The 19,637-nt window shown below is 36.6% G+C and overlaps 1 protein-coding gene across 1 annotated transcript in view; it reads left to right on the plus strand.

Moving 5' to 3' along the window:
- The window catches only part of LOC148414927 (sodium channel protein type 2 subunit alpha-like), a 39,055-nt gene extending 20,543 nt beyond the window's left edge, over nt 1–18,512 (plus strand). Inside the window, exons 17-28 of the mRNA XM_088430382.1 lie at nt 1,787–2,191; nt 8,152–8,269; nt 8,394–8,548; nt 9,406–9,579; nt 9,945–9,971; nt 11,110–11,232; nt 11,491–11,763; nt 12,707–12,760; nt 12,844–12,985; nt 13,581–13,681; nt 14,121–14,391; nt 14,489–18,512. Of these exons, the coding sequence (XP_088286508.1) occupies nt 1,787–2,191; nt 8,152–8,269; nt 8,394–8,548; nt 9,406–9,579; nt 9,945–9,971; nt 11,110–11,232; nt 11,491–11,763; nt 12,707–12,760; nt 12,844–12,985; nt 13,581–13,681; nt 14,121–14,391; nt 14,489–15,720 (3,075 nt within the window). The 3' untranslated portion in view covers nt 15,721–18,512. The remainder of the gene's footprint in view (nt 1–1,786; nt 2,192–8,151; nt 8,270–8,393; nt 8,549–9,405; nt 9,580–9,944; nt 9,972–11,109; nt 11,233–11,490; nt 11,764–12,706; nt 12,761–12,843; nt 12,986–13,580; nt 13,682–14,120; nt 14,392–14,488) is intronic.
- Nucleotides 18,513–19,637: the final 1,125 nt, after the last annotated feature.

Here is a 19,637-nt window from a genome sequence, read left to right on the forward strand (position 1 = left end):
TGCTCATGCTCCCCATCTCTGACTGGCTAAAGATGATCCTTGTGCACCAACTGTGCACATCACATATGCACACAAGGACGTGTGCATACAAGACAGTGTGTGTCTCCTGCTGATGCTCTCTAAGCTTGTAGACAGATTACTTGGAATGCTAGGAAACTTGAGTTTAGAGTAGCTGAAAGCACAGGATGTCATCCATATGTGTCATAATGATTCGGTGTACAATATTCTTGTCTTGAGAGACACAAATGGATATGTAACAAAGTCTACATTTCAATACCTGATTTGATAATATGACAGCTGTCCCAGCACAAAAATGATCGTTGAATTACACTGGGGAACGATGTGAAGACAAAAAAAATCTATAGTTACTTTTTTTTTATTATTAAAACTAAAAGTCAGATGCTGATTTCAAAATTGCAGTCACATTTTTTTTTTAGCATGTCAAGTTTTTCTCTTCACTGCTTAACCCTCCAGATAAGCAAAATTCCACTGATTAGCTGTAGTGAGACTGTAGTCAGAAAAACTGATTATGATTGGACTCATCTATATCTACATTGCAACGTGTTTTTGCAGTCACAATTGAGAGTACTGTGAGAGGTGTGTGCCACTCCCAATAGGCCAGTACTATCAATATGTGAAATACAGAAAGATAGTAGAGGCTACAGTTACATGCAGTCATATTTGTGTTAAGTTTGGGTTTATGTTGAAATTCAGATTTTCTTATATACATTCAAAATATACATCTTTAGCTGAGAGGCTTGTGTTAATTGTTGATTAATTAACCCAATGAGACTGTGACAGATGAATAACGCGATGATGTAAATAGACATAATTTCATATGTCACTCACCCCGGTGATAAAGAAATGAACTTCACCCTTGCTCCCAAAGTATGACTCTATTGCATTTGAATTTTGCCCTGTTTGTTTACCCTGCAAAGTAGAACTTGACATATTCAAATTAGGCTCATTAGTTAGTGCCAACATATCGTGGTGCCTTTTTTTTTTTCTCTCCCTCTCGTTTTACCGAATAAACTGCATCATGGACCATATTTTAAGTACCTTTGCATCGAAAAGACCCTAATTTCCTTGCAGTTAGAGCAACCTGACCATATTTTCAGGTTACAAAAGTGGTAGGTCAGGGGTCTTGTTTTTTTTTAAACCACAATACGACCTTTTTTGGGATATTTTGCATGTGAACATAGCATTTAAAAGCCTGAATATTGCCAATATTCTGTTTTTCAAAGGGTTGTTGACTGCATGTAAAGGCACCGATACTGGGAATTAAAAAGATTAGTGCCGTCTTTTCTTGTATCCTTTTTATCATAGCCATACCATTATAATTTCCCTTTCTTTTATGCAGTTTTTGTTGTTTTCAAAGAGTGCAGTTATACCATCCAAATGTTTTTTTTTTTTTTCCACGCATATGCTTAAATTTCATTTTTTAAGAAACTGGGGACCCTATAGCTCAAAAACCTGGTGAATAAAATTTTATTTAATTTGCTGCACTTTGATATACAAAACATTCATCATTATAACTTTAGATCATATGTAACATCTATACAACAGGAAAAGGTTTAGGTAGTGCTCTTCCAAAAGCACATATGTCTTGTTAATTGAATAATGTGAGTGTGAATGGTGGCTTGTGTGCCATGTGATATAGTGAAAAATCAGTGCTAAAAAAAAAAAAAAAATCAAGCCGGTATTTTAATGTAGAAAACTGGTTAGTCACCTCTGGTTTTGAGGCTTCCAAACACATGTACAAATGATATTTCTTTTGTGTCAACAGGTACTGAATCTCTTCCTTGCCTTGCTGCTCAGCTCTTTCAGTTCTGACAACCTCTCAGCTCCTGATGAGGATGGTGATTTGAATAACATCCAGATTGCCATTGCTCGCATCCACTCTGGTCTCACTTGGCTTGCCACAAGCATCATCCACCTCTTCAACCGGACTTTGAAATGCAAAGGGAAGAAAACCAAAGAGACCTGTAAGGCTGTGATACTGGCTTCCAATCACCTGGAAAGCAATGGTGGAATTTATGGACGTTATGGAGAGAAGTACATCATACCGGAAGAGGACAGCTACATGACTAACCCAAACCTGACTCTTATTGTTCCAATCGCACCCGGAGAATCTGATGTGGAATTTACAGAGGAGGATATATCCGAGTCATCGGAGGATGAAGACCACAAAGTGAGTTTGAAGCGATTTGTAGTCACTTTTATTCCCAATCAACACTTTTATACCCAATCAACACTCATTTGAGCCAATTAAAACAATTAGCAGTAATTAGATTGAAGATATTTCCCAATAAAATGTAATGATCACATTTGTCACATAGTTGTCACGTTTGATTCATTGCACTTACAAAATGTACCAGTGCTTAATTTTCTGTTCCTTTTTTTCTGAGGCCGTGTACAAATTTGAACTAGAAACGATTTAAAATAAAAAATAAAGGCTATAAATATGCTTTTTTTTTTTTTTTTTAATAAAAGTCAAGCTCATCTCAATTTATGGCTGCACAAATATGTATCACTGGTATATTAGATGATACCTGGTCTTATCGGAAAAACACAACCAAACAATACAAAGAAAATCGAATGAAATACATCAGACTTTGTAGAGATGCTGATTATTACATCTACTCATTTTTGCAGATAGCTACAGATGAGTTTTGCTACTCAAAGTTTGCTGTAACGATTTTCCCCATTGACCAGCCAAATCAGAAAAACTGTCTCCGTCATGGAGGTCCAATGATTGTCTCATTCCTAATACGGTTTACGTTACATTGGCCAGCGCTACTGATTCTGAAGAGACTGGGAAAATTCGATTTATATGGTAGCACATATGGGCTGAAATCTAATTGGAAGGGGCAAAAATAAATAAATCACTTACACATATTGTATGCAATGCAGCCAAGCGAAACACATCGAAATTAAGTGCAGAGACTGTTGGGACTAATTGAATGCAATTTCATGGAACAAATATGGATTGATGTTGTTAGTGTACATTGCTTATGATAGTATTTAGTTCAGCAGGGAAGGCTGTGCTCTCCCCAATAGCCCATCACTGGATTTAATACAAGAGCTGTATTCAATTCATTTCAAATGCGGACCTTTAAAAAGAAGATATTTCACATCATCCGTGCTTTGCTATTCTTTTCTTAATTCAAAAAACCAATATTGCGGAGAGATGCTTTGTGAAGATTTCCTGCATGCCAAATTGACCTGTTGACTGTAATCGTACATGTCACAGGCACTTCGTTGATGCCAACCATGAGTGGAGCCCGTAGCTGACCAAACAGGAAAACAGGGAAGCAGACTTTACACTTGAAATTCCGATTTTATATATATATATATATATATATATATATATATATATATATATATATATATATATATATATATATATATATATATATATATATATATATATATATATATATATATAAAAGCATTAAAAAACAACTCAATTAACTCAGTTCTAATTGCTTCCTGTGGCAGCTTAACTTTGGAACCAAATTTAGAGGTGTCATCAGCACATAGACAGATAAAGAGAGATAAAGATGGAGCTTTACACAGTATTACTTTAAAAAGTTGCTCGTCGGCTCATTGCGGTGAAAAAATGCACAGTTTACAAAGCCAAGTTCAAGAACTTCATTAGTTGGACATCTTTGGTGTACCATCTCAGAGAAGAACAAAAAAAGGTCAGACAGTGATTTTTATTTTTTTTTGAGGATTTTAGGTAAATTTGAAGATTATATTATAAATACCTTTTACAAGCTTCGTCAAAAATATTTCAGGTATGGGATTAATTGTGATTAATTATGGAAAATTTGACGATTAATTAGTTCCAAAAAAAAAATCATGTCGACGGCTTTGTAGAGAGAGGGTTGGGATGGGCATGAGCATGCGGGTGCTCTCTGGAAACATAATCTGTTAATCTGCAGTGCAGACAAAATACATTATGATGCAGAATAATGTCCCGTAGAGAAATCCAAATGTTTTGATTCCGCTTTTACTATGTTTGGTGCAATGAATAATGCACATACTGTATGTACACAATGTATACTATATGACAAATGTTTAATTCACATTCAATTAAATTTATAGATTAGATTAGATACTTTACTTTGACAAAAACAAATGCTGGTGAATTGATCCCATTTAAATGATTATTAAGTACGACAAAAAAAAAGACACTACGGTGGCTCAGGCACCACATCTCTGCTGTAGCTCTCCTCCTACAATTTAGGTTTGACTGTCAAAATGAATTCTGCAAAAAAAAAGCCCCAAAACAACCAAGCCAACGCTCTATAAATGACTGTCTTTAGAAAAAATAGTTGACAAAATTAACCCTAAAATTGGACCAATCAAACTGCTTTGCTTTTCGCGTGGTGGAAACAACCTTTTACCGTTTCCATGCTTTCATTCATTTGTACTGTATATTAGTGCACTCCATTGTACAATTTATCCTATGTAACCTAACCGAGAAGTGGGTGGCGGTGATAGAAAGCCTACCCTGGTTGACTTTAAAGCGAGAAAGGTTAAATCTTTGACAAAGAAATTATCCGCCCATGATACCGGGCATACAGGCTCATCTATGCATGGACTGACCAAACATGATTCTACAGAAGAGATTTACCTGATTTAATCCACCATTTAATACTTCCAGTGCCTTGCCTCGGCTATATAGAAACCATTAACTATAGGGAAATGTATTATCACAGCATGCAACTGCACTATGTACATTAACTGAAGCATTTATGAATCAATATTACATTGAAAAAACAACCATGATCACCAGAGAGGCTGATTACTTAGTGCATTAACATGTGCCGTTGCCACACGCATTTTGTTTGTTGAGCAGTTTTATTATGACCGACCAATCAGAGAATGGAAAACAAAAGGTAGGCAAGAAAGATAATTGAAGACCAGCCAGCTGACTTTGGGAGACGAATTAGAAATCTTGATTGGTTAAAAAAACAGTCCCCTTCTGGACAGTTTTAAATTATATTGGACACCTGATTCTGAGAGCCTTGGGCGCTTTAGATTGACATGGAAGATTTACACTTATACTGAAATCTGATTGGGTAAAAAAGGGAAAAAAAAGTTAACTGTTCACATGAGTTGTGTTTTCTTTCTTTTATTTTTTTCATGAACCCACCATTGTGGGATGCTGACACAGCTGCGCCGCCGACAGGGATGGTGTAAAAAATTGTTCTATCAAGAAATTTTAAAAATGACATTTATTGAAATAATAATGATTTTCAATAAATTGACACAGTCAAACGTTCCAACCGCTGGTTTTATATATATATATATATATATATATATATATATATATATATATATATATATGTATCCTTGAGATAGACAAACCGGAAGAACACAAGCTGGATTTGTCAAGCGGAAGTTATGCTGTGTCCTGCTGTTCAGATTTCAGCGACGGTTTAATTCCCAACTGCTGTACTTAAGTGAAACAGTTGGATTAAGTGTGGCTTGAGTGGTTATGCCTGCAGAGTGGGGTGCACCAAGCAACACAATTAATCCAACTGATGCACAAGTACTGTTATTTTAATTTTCATTTTTGTTTGTTTTTTTTTTTTAACGTATTTTTAAGGATGTATTATCACGGTTCCTGTAGTTGCAAAGGTCACAAAACTGCTCAAGTTATTGACTCCTGAATCACATTCATGAGGTCATGCAATATTATCTCATTTGAGTTGAGGTCAGGACTCTGACAAAGCCTCTACTCTTTCTTTAGGTGAAGCCATTTCATTTCAATTTCCATCTGTCCTTGTAGTATTATTGCATTGCCCACCCTGTGTTGTGCGTCAGTCGGTATAAAAACTGGCTTGACTTCTGCACACAGTCACAATAAAAGTGCTTATTAATTTTCCAGCTTATGAAACTGTAACAATGCATCCGGTCCCTAAGATAGCTAAGCAGCCCCAAACTATGATAAATAAATGGCTCAGTGGTAGAGTGGTCGTCTCCCAGGCGAAAGGCCGTAAGTTCGATCCCCCGACCATCAAGACAATGTTTTAAGTGTCCTTGAGCAAAACACTGAACCCCCAGTTGCTCCTGATGCTGCGTCATCAGTAGGTAAATGACTAGTTGGTGTAAAGCGCTTTGAGTACCTAAGGTAGAAAAGCGCTATATAAGTGAAAGTCCATTTACCATTTACATTCCTCTGTACTTCAGAGTTGGAAGGAGATATCAGGTGATGATGATGAGGGTGATGAGCTCTGTCCTTTGTGTATTGCTACCACACAACATAATATTGGTTTCATCGCCTCACGTAATAGTTTGCAAGTAGCATTGAAGCAACTACCAGTTCTATCAAAAGTAGCAACAGTACTCAACTTACTTCATTTTTAGACAATCTGTCTGACTTTGGACTGAAAATCAAGGCTTTTGAAAGCACTTTGGTAATTCTTTGCAGCTTTATGCAAGTTATGGAAAGCTGTTAAACTAAGCGTGCTTCACATGCAATGCATCTTGATTGTGGAAATACCCAAACTGATTTACCTTTGATAAGCTTTAACACTAACACTTCCAACTACCATTTGACACTTGGTTGGCTGACTGCTAACTACAACTAGCGATTGAAGTGTTAGCCCAGATGCTCACATATGCTGCACTTCTGATGTTTCCAAGATATGAGCAGCAACAGAACTGAAACGTGATATTTTGATGATTTTTCGACTGTGTTGCATCAAGTTAGGGTCAGATCATGTTTGGTTTGCAAAAACTCTTAAATCGAAAGACTTTATAGTCACACACATTTTCCTCAGAAAATGTGATTCCTCTGTCCTCATTCATTTTGACCTCCTAGAAAATGCACAAAAAACAGTCATCTGTGTATTCAGATTACCGGTATTCAAAACAAAGCCCTCATTTTATAGTATTTCAGTTAGAGGTAGACAACAAAGACCTCTCGAGAGCAGTCATACTGTGCGTGCAAATGTAACCAGTTTATTGAATATACCCATGTATTCCTCTGTTAATCTTCTGCCTAGATTGTACGGATGATCACATCCATCCTTTTTATAGGATAGAGACTGACCTCTGCCCAACAAATTATGTTAAATATGCTTTGCTTTTACAACAAAGTCAAATCTTATCAAAAGTGTATTACATTATAAAGGAGATTGAAAGGGCACCCATGGAAGGTGAGCTAGCTATAATGCATGACAGTAGCTGGAAAATCCTTCAGCTGCTTTCCTTAAGTTGCATATTATACATTATTTAACTCTCTTGCAGTCATGTGCAAACACGTGGAAGCTTTGTTAATTACATCTGTCTATAGAATTTTGCAGAATAAAGTCATTTGTGAGGCAGACAGTCTTGCAGACGAATGCAACTCAATGTGGATATGAATATAATATAAATGCATCATATGTGTAAGACTTGTATTACTTGAAACTTTATTTAGGAGAGTAAAAATTAAAAAGTGGGGCAAGATAAGTGATAAAAACAAATTAGCCCTGTCAAGCCAGTCACTTTAATGTTAATTTTATGATCTAAAACATCATTGAAGATTTTTTTTCAGTCATCGAGGCACATGTGCATTAAAATGTAGTTCCTGCTACTTCAAAAGTATTTTTGAACAAACAGGTCATGAACTGAAATGATATTAAATGTCATTCAACTTCATTCACAGTCACAATAGCGTAATAAATCCATTTGCTACCATTAAAGACATACAGCATTCATTGAAGCTTCCAGCCATTAATAGCTGAAGACTGCAGCTTTTAATTAGATTTTGATCAAATTATTCATTCCTAGAATGAACATTTTTCTCAGTTTTTATTTTCTGTAAATGTTATGATGGGCTTGGCTTACATTACTTAGCATACAGTTTTGCATACACTGTGCACACATTTTCTTTCTTTTTGTGGTCGTTAATTCTGCAAACATATTCAACTGTGTTTGTGTAATTTATAAAACACAGACTTAACCAAAAAAATCACTGTTGGTATTGGAATTGTAGCATTAAGATGAAATGGCATCCCAGCGGTTCATTGGGTTACATTACTGGGTGCAGGTATAACTTTGTGGTTTGATTGAACTCATTTTTAATCGTTTGTCAACATATTTTCATAGTTTAATTTTGAAATGGTAACCTTGATACGTCCTACTTTTCAGGAGAAAATAAGCCTTTCAGAAGGCAGCACAGTCGATCTGAGGAACCCTGGTGAGGAGCTGGATAATTTGTCGGAGCTGGCCGAAGAGTGCATGGAACCAGAGGAGTGTTTCCCAGAAAGTCTGTATCCAATTTACCATACGTTCCACTGTTCAACGTAAAACATTTTTCAGGATTATTTTATCTATTGTGCCATGTCATGTTTCATAGTCTCTGTTCTTTGTGCTGTCAACCTTTTACTCAGTGTGCGTGAAGCACTGCCAGTGCTGTGATATTGATATCAGCCAAGGTCTGGGCCAGGCCTGGTGGAGACTGAGAAAGACCTGCTACCAAATTGTGGAACACAGTTGGTTTGAGACCTTCATCATTTTTATGATCCTGCTCAGCAGTGGCGCTCTGGTACAGTATCTTCTCCTTTGTTTACTTAAACTAAGGTAAAAGCTGCAATACTAATTAGAATATAGTGTCTCAGTCAGAATGAGTTTCAACAAGTTTCAAATGACTCTCAAATGTCACCCAAAGTTAAAAAAAAAAAAAAAAACCTATGATGACAATGATTTGATATGTATTTTTGCCCTCCACATTTCTGAGGTTATATGAACCCAACAGGTAGTGTTGGGTTCAATTATGACATCAAAAATACGCATTACCTTAGAACCCACACTAGTACTCAATGGTACTAATTTTTGGTACTTTTGGATGTGCAGAAAAGGGACCAAATGAAACACTTGGTTTGCTCCCATCGTCTTGAATGCAAAATAAAAAAAAAAAAAAAATCATAATGCGTCTCTAGTATTGCTCCGGGGGCCAATCAAAATTTGGATGCGGGCCGGCTTCTGCCCACAGGCTGTAGTTTGCAAGCCATTGAGAGTACCTGACAGTATTTTCGATTTTATGTTAATAGGCTGTACCTACATAGTTTAGAAGCTAGCCCAGGATATTGCAATTCCAAGGATGATGCAATTAAATGTAAAATGCAATCTAAAGTATATCTTGTACTTTGCAAGCCATTGAAAGTACCTGACAGTATTTTCGATTTCATGTTAATAGGTTGCACTTACATAGTTTAAAAGCTAGCCCAAGATATTACAATTCCCAGGATGATGCAGTACATTGTAAAATGCAATTTTATAGTATATCTTTAAAGTAGCATATTTTTTTTTAATTTACATATTTCACTGACATATTAGTTCATGTTAGATGCACCTAACTGTAGCTAGTAACAGATATCATTCATAGCTGTCTCTTTATTGCAGGCATTTGAGGATATCTACATTGAGAAGAGAAAAGTCATCAAAGTGATGTTGGAGTATTCAGACAAAGTCTTCTCTTACATCTTTGTGCTGGAGATGTTCCTCAAATGGATTGCTTATGGCTTCAAGAAGTATTTCACCAACTACTGGTGCTGGCTTGACTTTCTAATTGTGGATGTAAGTGAAGAGAGATTCTGTGTATGAAAAAGAATTCATGTTCTACCCTTTTTCAATCTGTAACGATGTTGTGATTAATATGTTTTGAGGGTTTTACACAGTGGTAATTATTAAGTATTGCTATTTTTTTGTGATTTTTTTTTTCTTTACCTCAATTGCTTTACCAGAATGCTCCTGTTGTCTATGTTTTAGACAACAAAATTGGCCCCAAATTTCAATATTTCTCCAAACAAGGTTCAGTAATGTGCATGTGCATTGTGGGTTTAAAAATAAATGAACAAAAGCCGTGACATTGACCAAACTGCCCGAGGCATGAGGCCCGTGGCCTGACTTGACTTCCTCTGATTTTACCTGCTGTTATACAGATTGCCACAGACCGCTCTATTGTTAGGGTAAGTTGTAGTTATCAGGTCCCAGGTGAGTATCGGCGCTAGGAATAAAATTCGCTTCTGCATCATTAATGTTTTTTTTTCTTTACTTTGTATTTTGTTATGATATGAAAAGCCATTGTTTTTCAAGAATTCCTTTCCCATGAATAAAACAAATGAATTCATTTGCAATTTTCATTTGATGACACTTCAGGACTTTGGCTTTTGTATCAAAACAATTTCAGTGCCACATATGTAAGCTTTATCTACAGAAGATCAATTTGAATCACTTCAGCCTATTCATCCTGGTAAGCACTTTGAATATTAGAGGTTCATACGTACACACATATAGCTACAATTTATCTTTTACTGATATTCTGTTTGTTTAGCATGCCTGATTTGTACATTGGCAAAGTCAACATTTTTACTTGATAAAACCTTTTATCTTTCCTTGATGACTTCTATATGTACTTTTATATTGTTTTTACACTTGAAATTCACAAAGAAAAATACCCCTCTTATTCTCTTTAGATGATAAACCTTCAGTATCTTCTTTAGATATATTAGACAAACACATCCGTAAATAGACTTTTATAAAGAAATTGACATCTCCGGGACCTTCTGAGTGCTAAATTGTTTTTAAGAACAAATTGGCTCAAATTGGTAACAAATTTGGCAGACTTGTTAAACATTCTTTATAAAACTCACTCTATTTGATATATATCCATATATATATTATATGCATATATAGCTGAGTATGCATGCATGGATACATTGTGTACATGTATGAATACTTGTCTGTGTTTTGTCATCTTGAATCTCATTTTCATTAATAGGAGTCACCCAAGGGTCATTCAACAGCGGAATTTCATTTTGTTTTGTCTTGTTTTGGATGTAGAATAGAGTGGAAGTCGAAATGTTCCAAAAGCTGTTGCAACAACCAAAGTAAATCTAAACCTCACAATTTCTACATTATGTTTTTCCAAACTGTGGAATGTCCCAAAAATGAAAAATTAAATCTATTTTCCTGTCTTTTTTTCTTCAAACTGAGCTCTTAACACTGTTCTTTTTTCCGTCAAGCTTTACATGCAAGGGTTTTCTGTTCACTACTTTTGCACCTTTTAAGACTTGTAACCCAAATATGTTTCGATTCTTATGATAGGTGTCGCTGATAAGTCTGGTGGCAAACTCACTGGGTTATTCCGATTTTGCTGCAATCAAATCCCTAAGGACTCTTCGGGCTTTGCGACCTCTCCGGGCTCTCTCCCGATTTGAGGGAATGCGGGTAAGAACAAAAACAAGGCAGCTACATGGTGTACCCCAATACTATCGAATGGGCAACAGCGTCATTTGCAAAAGCAAGAAAAAACATTTGCAGAAACATGCATGTACTAAAAATGAACACAGGGAGATGATACAGTATAGAAGTTGCTACAATTTCCCTCAGCAGCATATCAAACAATCCTAATTTGAATCATGTGTATTGATATGACAACAGAAGTCCTGTTTTATATTGCATTGTCTTGTTTGTGTTGCTCACCAGGTGGTAGTGAATGCTCTGATTGGAGCCATCCCCTCAATCATGAATGTGCTGCTAGTGTGTCTCATCTTTTGGCTCATCTTCAGCATTATGGGAGTCAACCTGTTTGCTGGCAAATTTGGAAAGTGTGTCAACAGAACGGGCTTCATCCACAGTTTTGTAGTTGTCAACAATAAATCAGACTGCTTGGCCATGAATGACACTCAGTACTACTGGACAAAAGTGAAGGTCAACTTTGACAACGTGGGACTAGGCTACCTTTCTCTGCTTCAAGTGGTATGGGTTTTTTTTTTTTTTTTTTGGTAAACATGATTTCTGTTTGTAGTGTTCTCGTCAAATAATTGGAGATAAAAATTAAATATAGTCCACCCTGTTTGCCATGGACTTGCTTAAATGTCAGGTGTTCTCTAGTTTAGTTTGGCAAAGAGCTTTGCCATGTCCCACGACAGTAGTGTCTTTATTGCTATCATTACCTGTGGCTTTGCATTTATGCGGAAGGCTAAACTTCAGCGGCTTCTGTGCTAAGTAAATTTCTTCCTACAAAATAGGAATATCGTTCTTCCTTTATCAACGGTGTCGTAGGGGTGTTGTTTAAAATTAAATTTACCATTCATCGGACTGAAAACTCTCACATGCACTTCCATTTTCATATCTTTGTTCTGCTTCTGAACTTGCCTTCCTAACCACAACAGGACTGCCAAACTTAATGACAACAAATCAGTGTCTACTTCAGGGTGCGACTGACCTTTCTTTTCTAGCTCCCAACTAAAGCACAAGAAGCCTGAAGCATAAAAATGGATCTAGTCAATTTTAATCAATAAACATGATTAGAAAATAATGCTCTAACTATGACTGTAATTATAATCAATCTGTTAATATGACACCCCTAAATTGAATATCACTTTAAAAATCTGTAGCAATCATGACATGAAATTAGGAATGTAGTGAATTAGCGTCATCAATTCCCACAACAAATGGACGCTTCGGCACTTAAGTGTTGGCCACGGTTTTGCGAATTTTGACTTTGAAAACAATAACTTGAAACCTATTATTTTGAGCCCTGCATTCACATATTCACACATTTTACAGTCTTCAACCTAATGTGAATGACCTAATAAATTGTTCAATGATTCCAAACTTTTCATTTTCATTAAAAACATCAGTAGCCTTGCCACAAGACTTTGTTCAGTCAATAATCTTGTGTATTGTGGGGTTACAGGCAACGTTTAAAGGTTGGATGGAAATAATGCATGCAGCTGTTGATTCAAGAGGAGTAAGTGTGTCGTTTTGCTTTGACTGTATAAAAGTAACAAACCTAACAGCAATTATCTGACTTGAGGTACTTATTTGTTTCAGGTAGAGGAGCAACCGATCAGAGAAATCAACCTCTACATGTACCTTTACTTTGTTGTCTTCATCATATTCGGATCCTTCTTCACCCTCAACCTCTTCATCGGTGTCATTATTGACAATTTTAATCAGCAGAAACGAAAGATGAGTATTGTTGTCACTTATGAAGATGTGAAAACAGTTTTTGCAAAACACACATGCAGCTAGAAAAAGAATGTGTGATATTTAGAATATGTAAACATTCATTCATAATGGCTTGATCAGAAAAAAAACTTGCCTTCTGCCTTGGCCCAGTCAAAGTCTTGACCAGCTTGATTCTGATATTATGGGAGGGTGACCAGATTTTTGAAGATAACAACTTGGATAGCATAAGGGACACAAGCAGTTCTGAAATGTATAATAATATTAATATTAATAGCTCGTCCATGTGGTGACCAGTACTTGTGGTATGACTGTTTAAGCAACTGCTAAAAGCATAAAATTTGTATCCCTCTTGAGTTGAGAACTTGAGTTGACATGTGGCTATTCTCATTTTGATTTGTTTTTCTTCCTCATTAAATTCATTCAAATATGTGGTTAGCCTTCTCTCTCACTGGTTAAACATTTAAAAAAAAAACAAAAAAAACAAATGTGGATGAGTTGTTGTCAAATGTAAATAATGTAGAGGGTCTATTGTAAAGGCCTTTCAATGATTTGTTGTCTTTCCAAAAAAAATAATATCAGGTATCTTTGATTTTACTTAGGTGGACAAGATATTTTTATGACTGAAGAACAGAAGAAATATTATAATGCTATGAAGAAATTAGGAAGTAAAAAGCCACAAAAGCCAATACCAAGACCTGCGGTAAGTAACATTGTCATTATTCATGTCCAAGCGTGTTTGCTATTTACTAGTGTTCTGTCATTCTTGAATACGGTTTGCGTAATGTATTAACATCAACACAAAAGTGCATCAAATAATATTAGGTGATAATATAGTTGGTTTTGATATAAACTGTTAGAGATGAACATTTCTTCAGTGCAGTTGGTTTTAAAAGAAAATAGACCTACAGTGCATGATAAGCTCTTATATGTTTATTTCTTGTCTGGTTAAATAAGTCACCCAAAGCAGGTCTTAGTATGCAGTTCAACACTACTTTAAACCAATGAAATAACACTTGTATTGTTAAAAATTATTATAACTTGTCACACTTTGACAGTGTCAATCAGAAATGAGCTTTTTATCTTTAATCTCTACGGATTGTTGATAGAATGCTGATTCTGCTTGTCTTTCTGCAACTCAGAACATTCTCCAAGCCTTCTTCTTTGATTTGGTGTCCAAGCAAGCCTTTGACATCATGATCATGATGCTGATCATTGTCAACATGCTCACAATGATGGTGGAGACGGACGAGCAGTCTGACCGCATGGAATCTATTCTCAACAAGATCAATTTGGTCTTCATTGTCATCTTTACGGCAGAATGCCTGATCAAAATCATAGCCCTGCGTTGTTATTTCTTCACAGTTGCGTGGAACATCTTTGATTTTGTGGTGATTATACTTTCCATTGTGGGTAAGTTGAAATGTGGTGATTTATACTGCAAGATTATGAGGGAGTGAATTTAGGTTCCTTGAGACTTAAAGATGTGTATTTGTACCTCTCATTCCAGGGATTGTTCTAGCTGACATCATTGAAAAGTACTTTGTATCCCCCACCCTGTTTCGAGTCATTCGCCTGGCAAGGATCGGACGTGTACTTCGACTTATACGTGCAGCCAAAGGAATACGGACTTTACTGTTTGCCTTAATGATGTCCATGCCGGCACTGTTTAACATTGGCCTGCTGCTTTTCCTTGTCATGTTCATCTACGCTATCTTTGGCATGGCGAACTTTGCCTATGTGAAAAAACAAGACGGGATCGACGACATGTTCAACTTTGAGACGTTTGGGAATAGCATGATCTGCCTTTTCCAAATCAGCACCTCGGCCGGCTGGGACAACCTACTGAGCCCGATAATGTCCAGCTCTCCGGATGAGTGCAACGTTAATTTTGTCAATACTGGCACAAATACCCGAGGTAACTGTGGCAGTCCCTCAGTGGGCATAGCTTTCTTTGTAAGCTACATAATAATCTCTTTCCTCATTGTGGTAAATATGTACATCGCGATCATTCTGGAAAACTTCAGCGTCGCCACAGAGGAAAGTACAGATCCATTGAGCGAAGACGACTTTGAGATGTTTTACGAGGTTTGGGAGAAGTTTGACTCAGAGGCCACGCAGTTCATCGAGTTCTCCATGCTGTCGAGTTTTGCCGACACTCTGTCTGAGCCGCTGCGCATCGCCAAGCCCAATAAGATCAAATTGATCTCCATGGACCTCCCGATGGTTAGTGGCGATAGAATCCACTGCCTGGATATCTTGTTTGCCTTCACTAAGCGAGTACTCGGAGAGTCGGGGGAGATGGATGCCCTCAAACAGCAAATGGAGGAGAAGTTCATGATGACAAACCCTTCCAAGATTTCTCACGAGCCTATCACTTCCACGCTGCGACATAAACTGGAGGAGGTGTCAGCCGTCATTATTCAGAGAAGTTACAGGAGGCATCTGGTGCGCCGGCAGATGAAGCAGGCCTCGTACCTTTACAGACAAATCAACTATGAGACTGTCGTGGATGTGGAAAATGCTCCAGAGACAGAGGGTCTCATAGCAACTATGATTCATCACTATGGCCCTGTGGGAGGGGATTTTTTAGACACAACAGAGGGTTCGCTAATATCCTCACCACCTTCTTATGACAGCGTGACCAGGGCGGCCAGTGACCTTTCAGATGTCATCAGATTATTAGCCAGAGACTCTGAACCTGAGGATCCTCATGAAAACTATGAGGAAACATTTCTTTGAGGTCAGGTTTCGATTATGTTTGTGGGGTTTTTTTCTGTAAAAATATGCTTAATGCAAATCATGGTCAAAGATTGTTTTAATCTGAATCGGTGAAATTCTGGGAAAGTGTTATGGGGATGTTGAGAGCCTTATTTCAAAAGAGAATACTCCAATGTTATTTTGATTGAATGGAAAGAGGAACTGATTGAACTACGCACACTACTCGAAAATTGTCGGCATGGGATATCGGGATGTCAGATTAAATTCCAGGATGAATCTAAAATGCAGAATAATTTCAGAATAATTTGATTTGACTTTTAAATGTACACGCTGAGGAGAACCGTTTATAATACCAAGTCAAATTGAAACAAGAAATGTACTGGATGACTCATAGATCAAACAGTTTTTCTGAATTTGACTGAAAAAAATAAAGACTAAAACATTCTGCAGATTAAGTTCACCTGCAGATATTGTGATGACTTTTAGGTTCATCCCAAATTGTCACTCAAAAGCCAAATATCACTTAAATGGAAAAAAAAAGATTATTGGATGTATTATTGTGGTTTTACGTTTGCACTGATGTACAACAGTGATTCCCAACCAGGTGCCATGGGAGAATTTTATACACTTTTCTTAAAATGAACATTTATTACCTACTAATATAGTAGTAGTCAAAGGTTTAGAAACACCTCCAAATTCAAGAGGTCAAGAAATGCAAGCTTTTCATTCTCAAACGTGCACAGCTGTGAACTGAAGTGAAGTGTGTCATTCACATCACAAAGTTGACTGAGAAAATACCAAGATGTACAAAGCCGTTGGCAAAAGGTTCCTGAATTAAAGGATTCTAAAATGTTTCCTGTTTTGATTTACATTTTTTTTGTTGACCAAATAATTCCCTTAATATAGCTTTATAATGTTAATGACGTAAATATGTGAAGTAAACATGCCCAACAATCTTAGGAGTAATACTAATGCCTAAAACCATTGTACAATAGTTGGGTTATTATTATATAATTCTCTCTTATTTTTTTTTTTTGGTGGTCATTGGTCGTGTGCTGTGAGATTTTTTTTTTTTTTAATATAAATGGGTGCCTTGGCTCAATAAAGGTTGGGAAACACTGTCGAGGACTTGCATCAATCTGAGAGATTGTTTGATAAATATTGTCCCCAGTATATTAGAAACATTTTTCAGTATGAAAAGGTACATGTTGAGGATCAAAGGAATCCTTTGACTCCATTAGCAGATGTGCTTAACCCATGAGCAGTATTTTGACCATTTTGGGTCATTTTGTTCCACATCATTTTTATAGTATTCTAGCCAAGGGATGGCACGCTCCTGGTATTGTGATAGCTAAGTGGCCGTGCCATGTTGAACTTTGACATCTTGTCACTATCTGGGTGAAATTTCAGCTCCCTGGTGTCTTCTTTCAATTGTATCCTTTTGATGCAGAATGCCTTTGATGTAAACATCAAAGTATTGGACAAAATACTGCACAAGGGTTAAAGTCACATGTTGACGATGGCAAAGAGGGAGTATTGGCTTAGCTTCAATAGTATATTCATGTTTATTTAATTTTCTACTGTTTAGCTCAAGATTTTCAGTGTTGTTTACACACCACTTTCACTCTGACACTTGCATACCTACCTACATGTGATTTGATTCTTTGTGTGACGTTCACCAACAGTGTGAGCTACAGTAAACTTGCCCTTAGTCGTTTATTATCAAAATTTATTCTGACGAGGGTTATGGATAAGCTGTCGTTTACAGTATGATACAACATGTAAACACCACACAAGAAGGGACAGTGGCAAACTTGAAAATAAAATATTGACTATAAAATGTTTCTCTAACTACATGTTGGCCTCAATCACGCGAAAAATTGCATGGTTGCTAATCAACAATAAATCGACCCATCGATTTCTATCTAAGTTTTTCTTAGTCAATTGTAATATCTCAGTGCTTTGTGATAAGCTGAACTCAAACTAAATCAGATTCTGCCCATTGACCAATACAGAGAGTCTTATACAATACAGTTATTTAGTCATACGCTTTCTTTTACTTTCGTGTTGGTTTGCCATTCTATGGTTTACGCCAAACTTTGGTCTTGACAGGTCAAATGGCAAACTTAAAAAAAAAAAAAAAAAAAGGAAATGTGCGGTAACAGAGCTCAACTCTGTGGGCAATCTGTATTCTCAGTTGTTTGTTGGCCCTGATTACAATGCAAAATCTCCCACAAACTATTCAATATAAAACTGAAACATAAAACAGTGCCCTCAGTGAATATACTATGTACTGCCTACTATACTTAATGAAATCCCAAGACAATCTAGAAAACTAAAATGGAAATCTAAGTGATTGCAAAAGTTTTGTAACCCAAGGCCATTGTATTTTTTCATACTATGCACATCACGAGTTCATGTTGTGTACCCGACGCAAAGAAGAGCAGGGTATGAAAATTCTTAATCTTGTGCCTGATTTTGATGGTTGTCCGCACACTTCTCTGAATCTCTTTTGACAATTTTATTGGACTGTTGAATGCAGGTGGAGAAGCATTAAGAGCTAATTTTGTAATATTAAGTTTCTGAACAAGCTACAGTTGTGCATGTAAAATACATTTTTAAACATTTTGTAATTAAATGTGTGTGCAGTGTAAATAGCATAAAGGACACTTATGTGACATGTATGCCAATCATAAAACATGATCAAATTATATACAGTACATACATGCTGTGCTTACTTTTCTATATTTCCCTTGAGAACATGCTTGTATGTATTACATTTAGGTTGTATTTAATAAATATAATAAAACATCTTTTCCATAGTTGTGGATTTTACAACTCTATGCTTTAATTGTACGTATATTATTTGTTTTTTAGGGACAATTTTACATGAGGAACCAGTTAGAGCTTATTTGACCTCATTATAAGGCTGCCAAAGCTCACTGAGAGGGGAAAACAAGACAGATGTGCACAAGCCTCTGAATCAGTGCGGCTTTCTGTCCTTGTGAGTGTTTTGCCCTTTAAAGCTTGAATTTGTTTACAAATACCTCAACAAATGCAGCGCAATCATCTCTTGGAACTATCGTTGAAATTATCTGTGACAATCTTTGATTTAGTTGAATCTTTGAGGAGCTTGAACATGCAATTCGGATAATGGTACTGATGGGTGCTTAAATATTAAAACAACCACTAAAATACAAACCCTACCAATAAAGTATTTGCAAGGTAATTGCTTGATGTGGCCAGGTGTTTATTTGATTGCTCAAGAGCACATTTTCTTAGTCTACATTTCTGTACATTTGTTTGTTTTCAGTCTTCAACAAGCATTAGATTACTTATTCCAGAAACATATCCCCCAAATATTCAGTCATGTTTTGCTATAAATCTGTATTATGCTTGTGTGGGGCTGGGGTGGGTAGGGGGGTCCAATTTGGATTTTGCCCCAAAAAGATTTCCTCTCTCTGGTTGTTGGGGTGGTCAAATCCAACTCTGACCAGCTGGGACGGAGGGATAATCTGTGTGAGTGTGTAAAAAAAAAGGACACATTTTTTAATTACACACTCTCAACACATGCACCCAAATGTAAACTCTCTCTCTCTCTCTCTCTCTCTCTCTCTCTCTCTCACACACACACACACACACACACACACAAACTCACACATGCACAATTCTATTCCTTCTTCCGTACACACATTCAGCATGCAGATGCTGACTTAAATGGGCCACCCACACACAAATACAGGAGTCCACATTTACATACAACACACTATAGTTTAGCACTTTTCAACTTCCACGTTGCTTGAATTTGTATTTGAAAGTGAAGTGCCAGACATTTAGAATAAAATGAATGCATGTGACTCTAAGTCATGTGATTTTTAGCCATTAGACATGTGGCAGAGATTAAAAATGCATTACGTTTAATTAAAAATTGTATTAGC

This window comes from Hippichthys cyanospilos, chromosome 12 (genome assembly GCF_059441005.1).
Source record: "Hippichthys cyanospilos isolate Australia breed blue-spotted pipefish chromosome 12, RoL_Hcya_1.0, whole genome shotgun sequence".
NCBI lineage: Eukaryota > Metazoa > Chordata > Actinopteri > Syngnathiformes > Syngnathidae > Hippichthys > Hippichthys cyanospilos.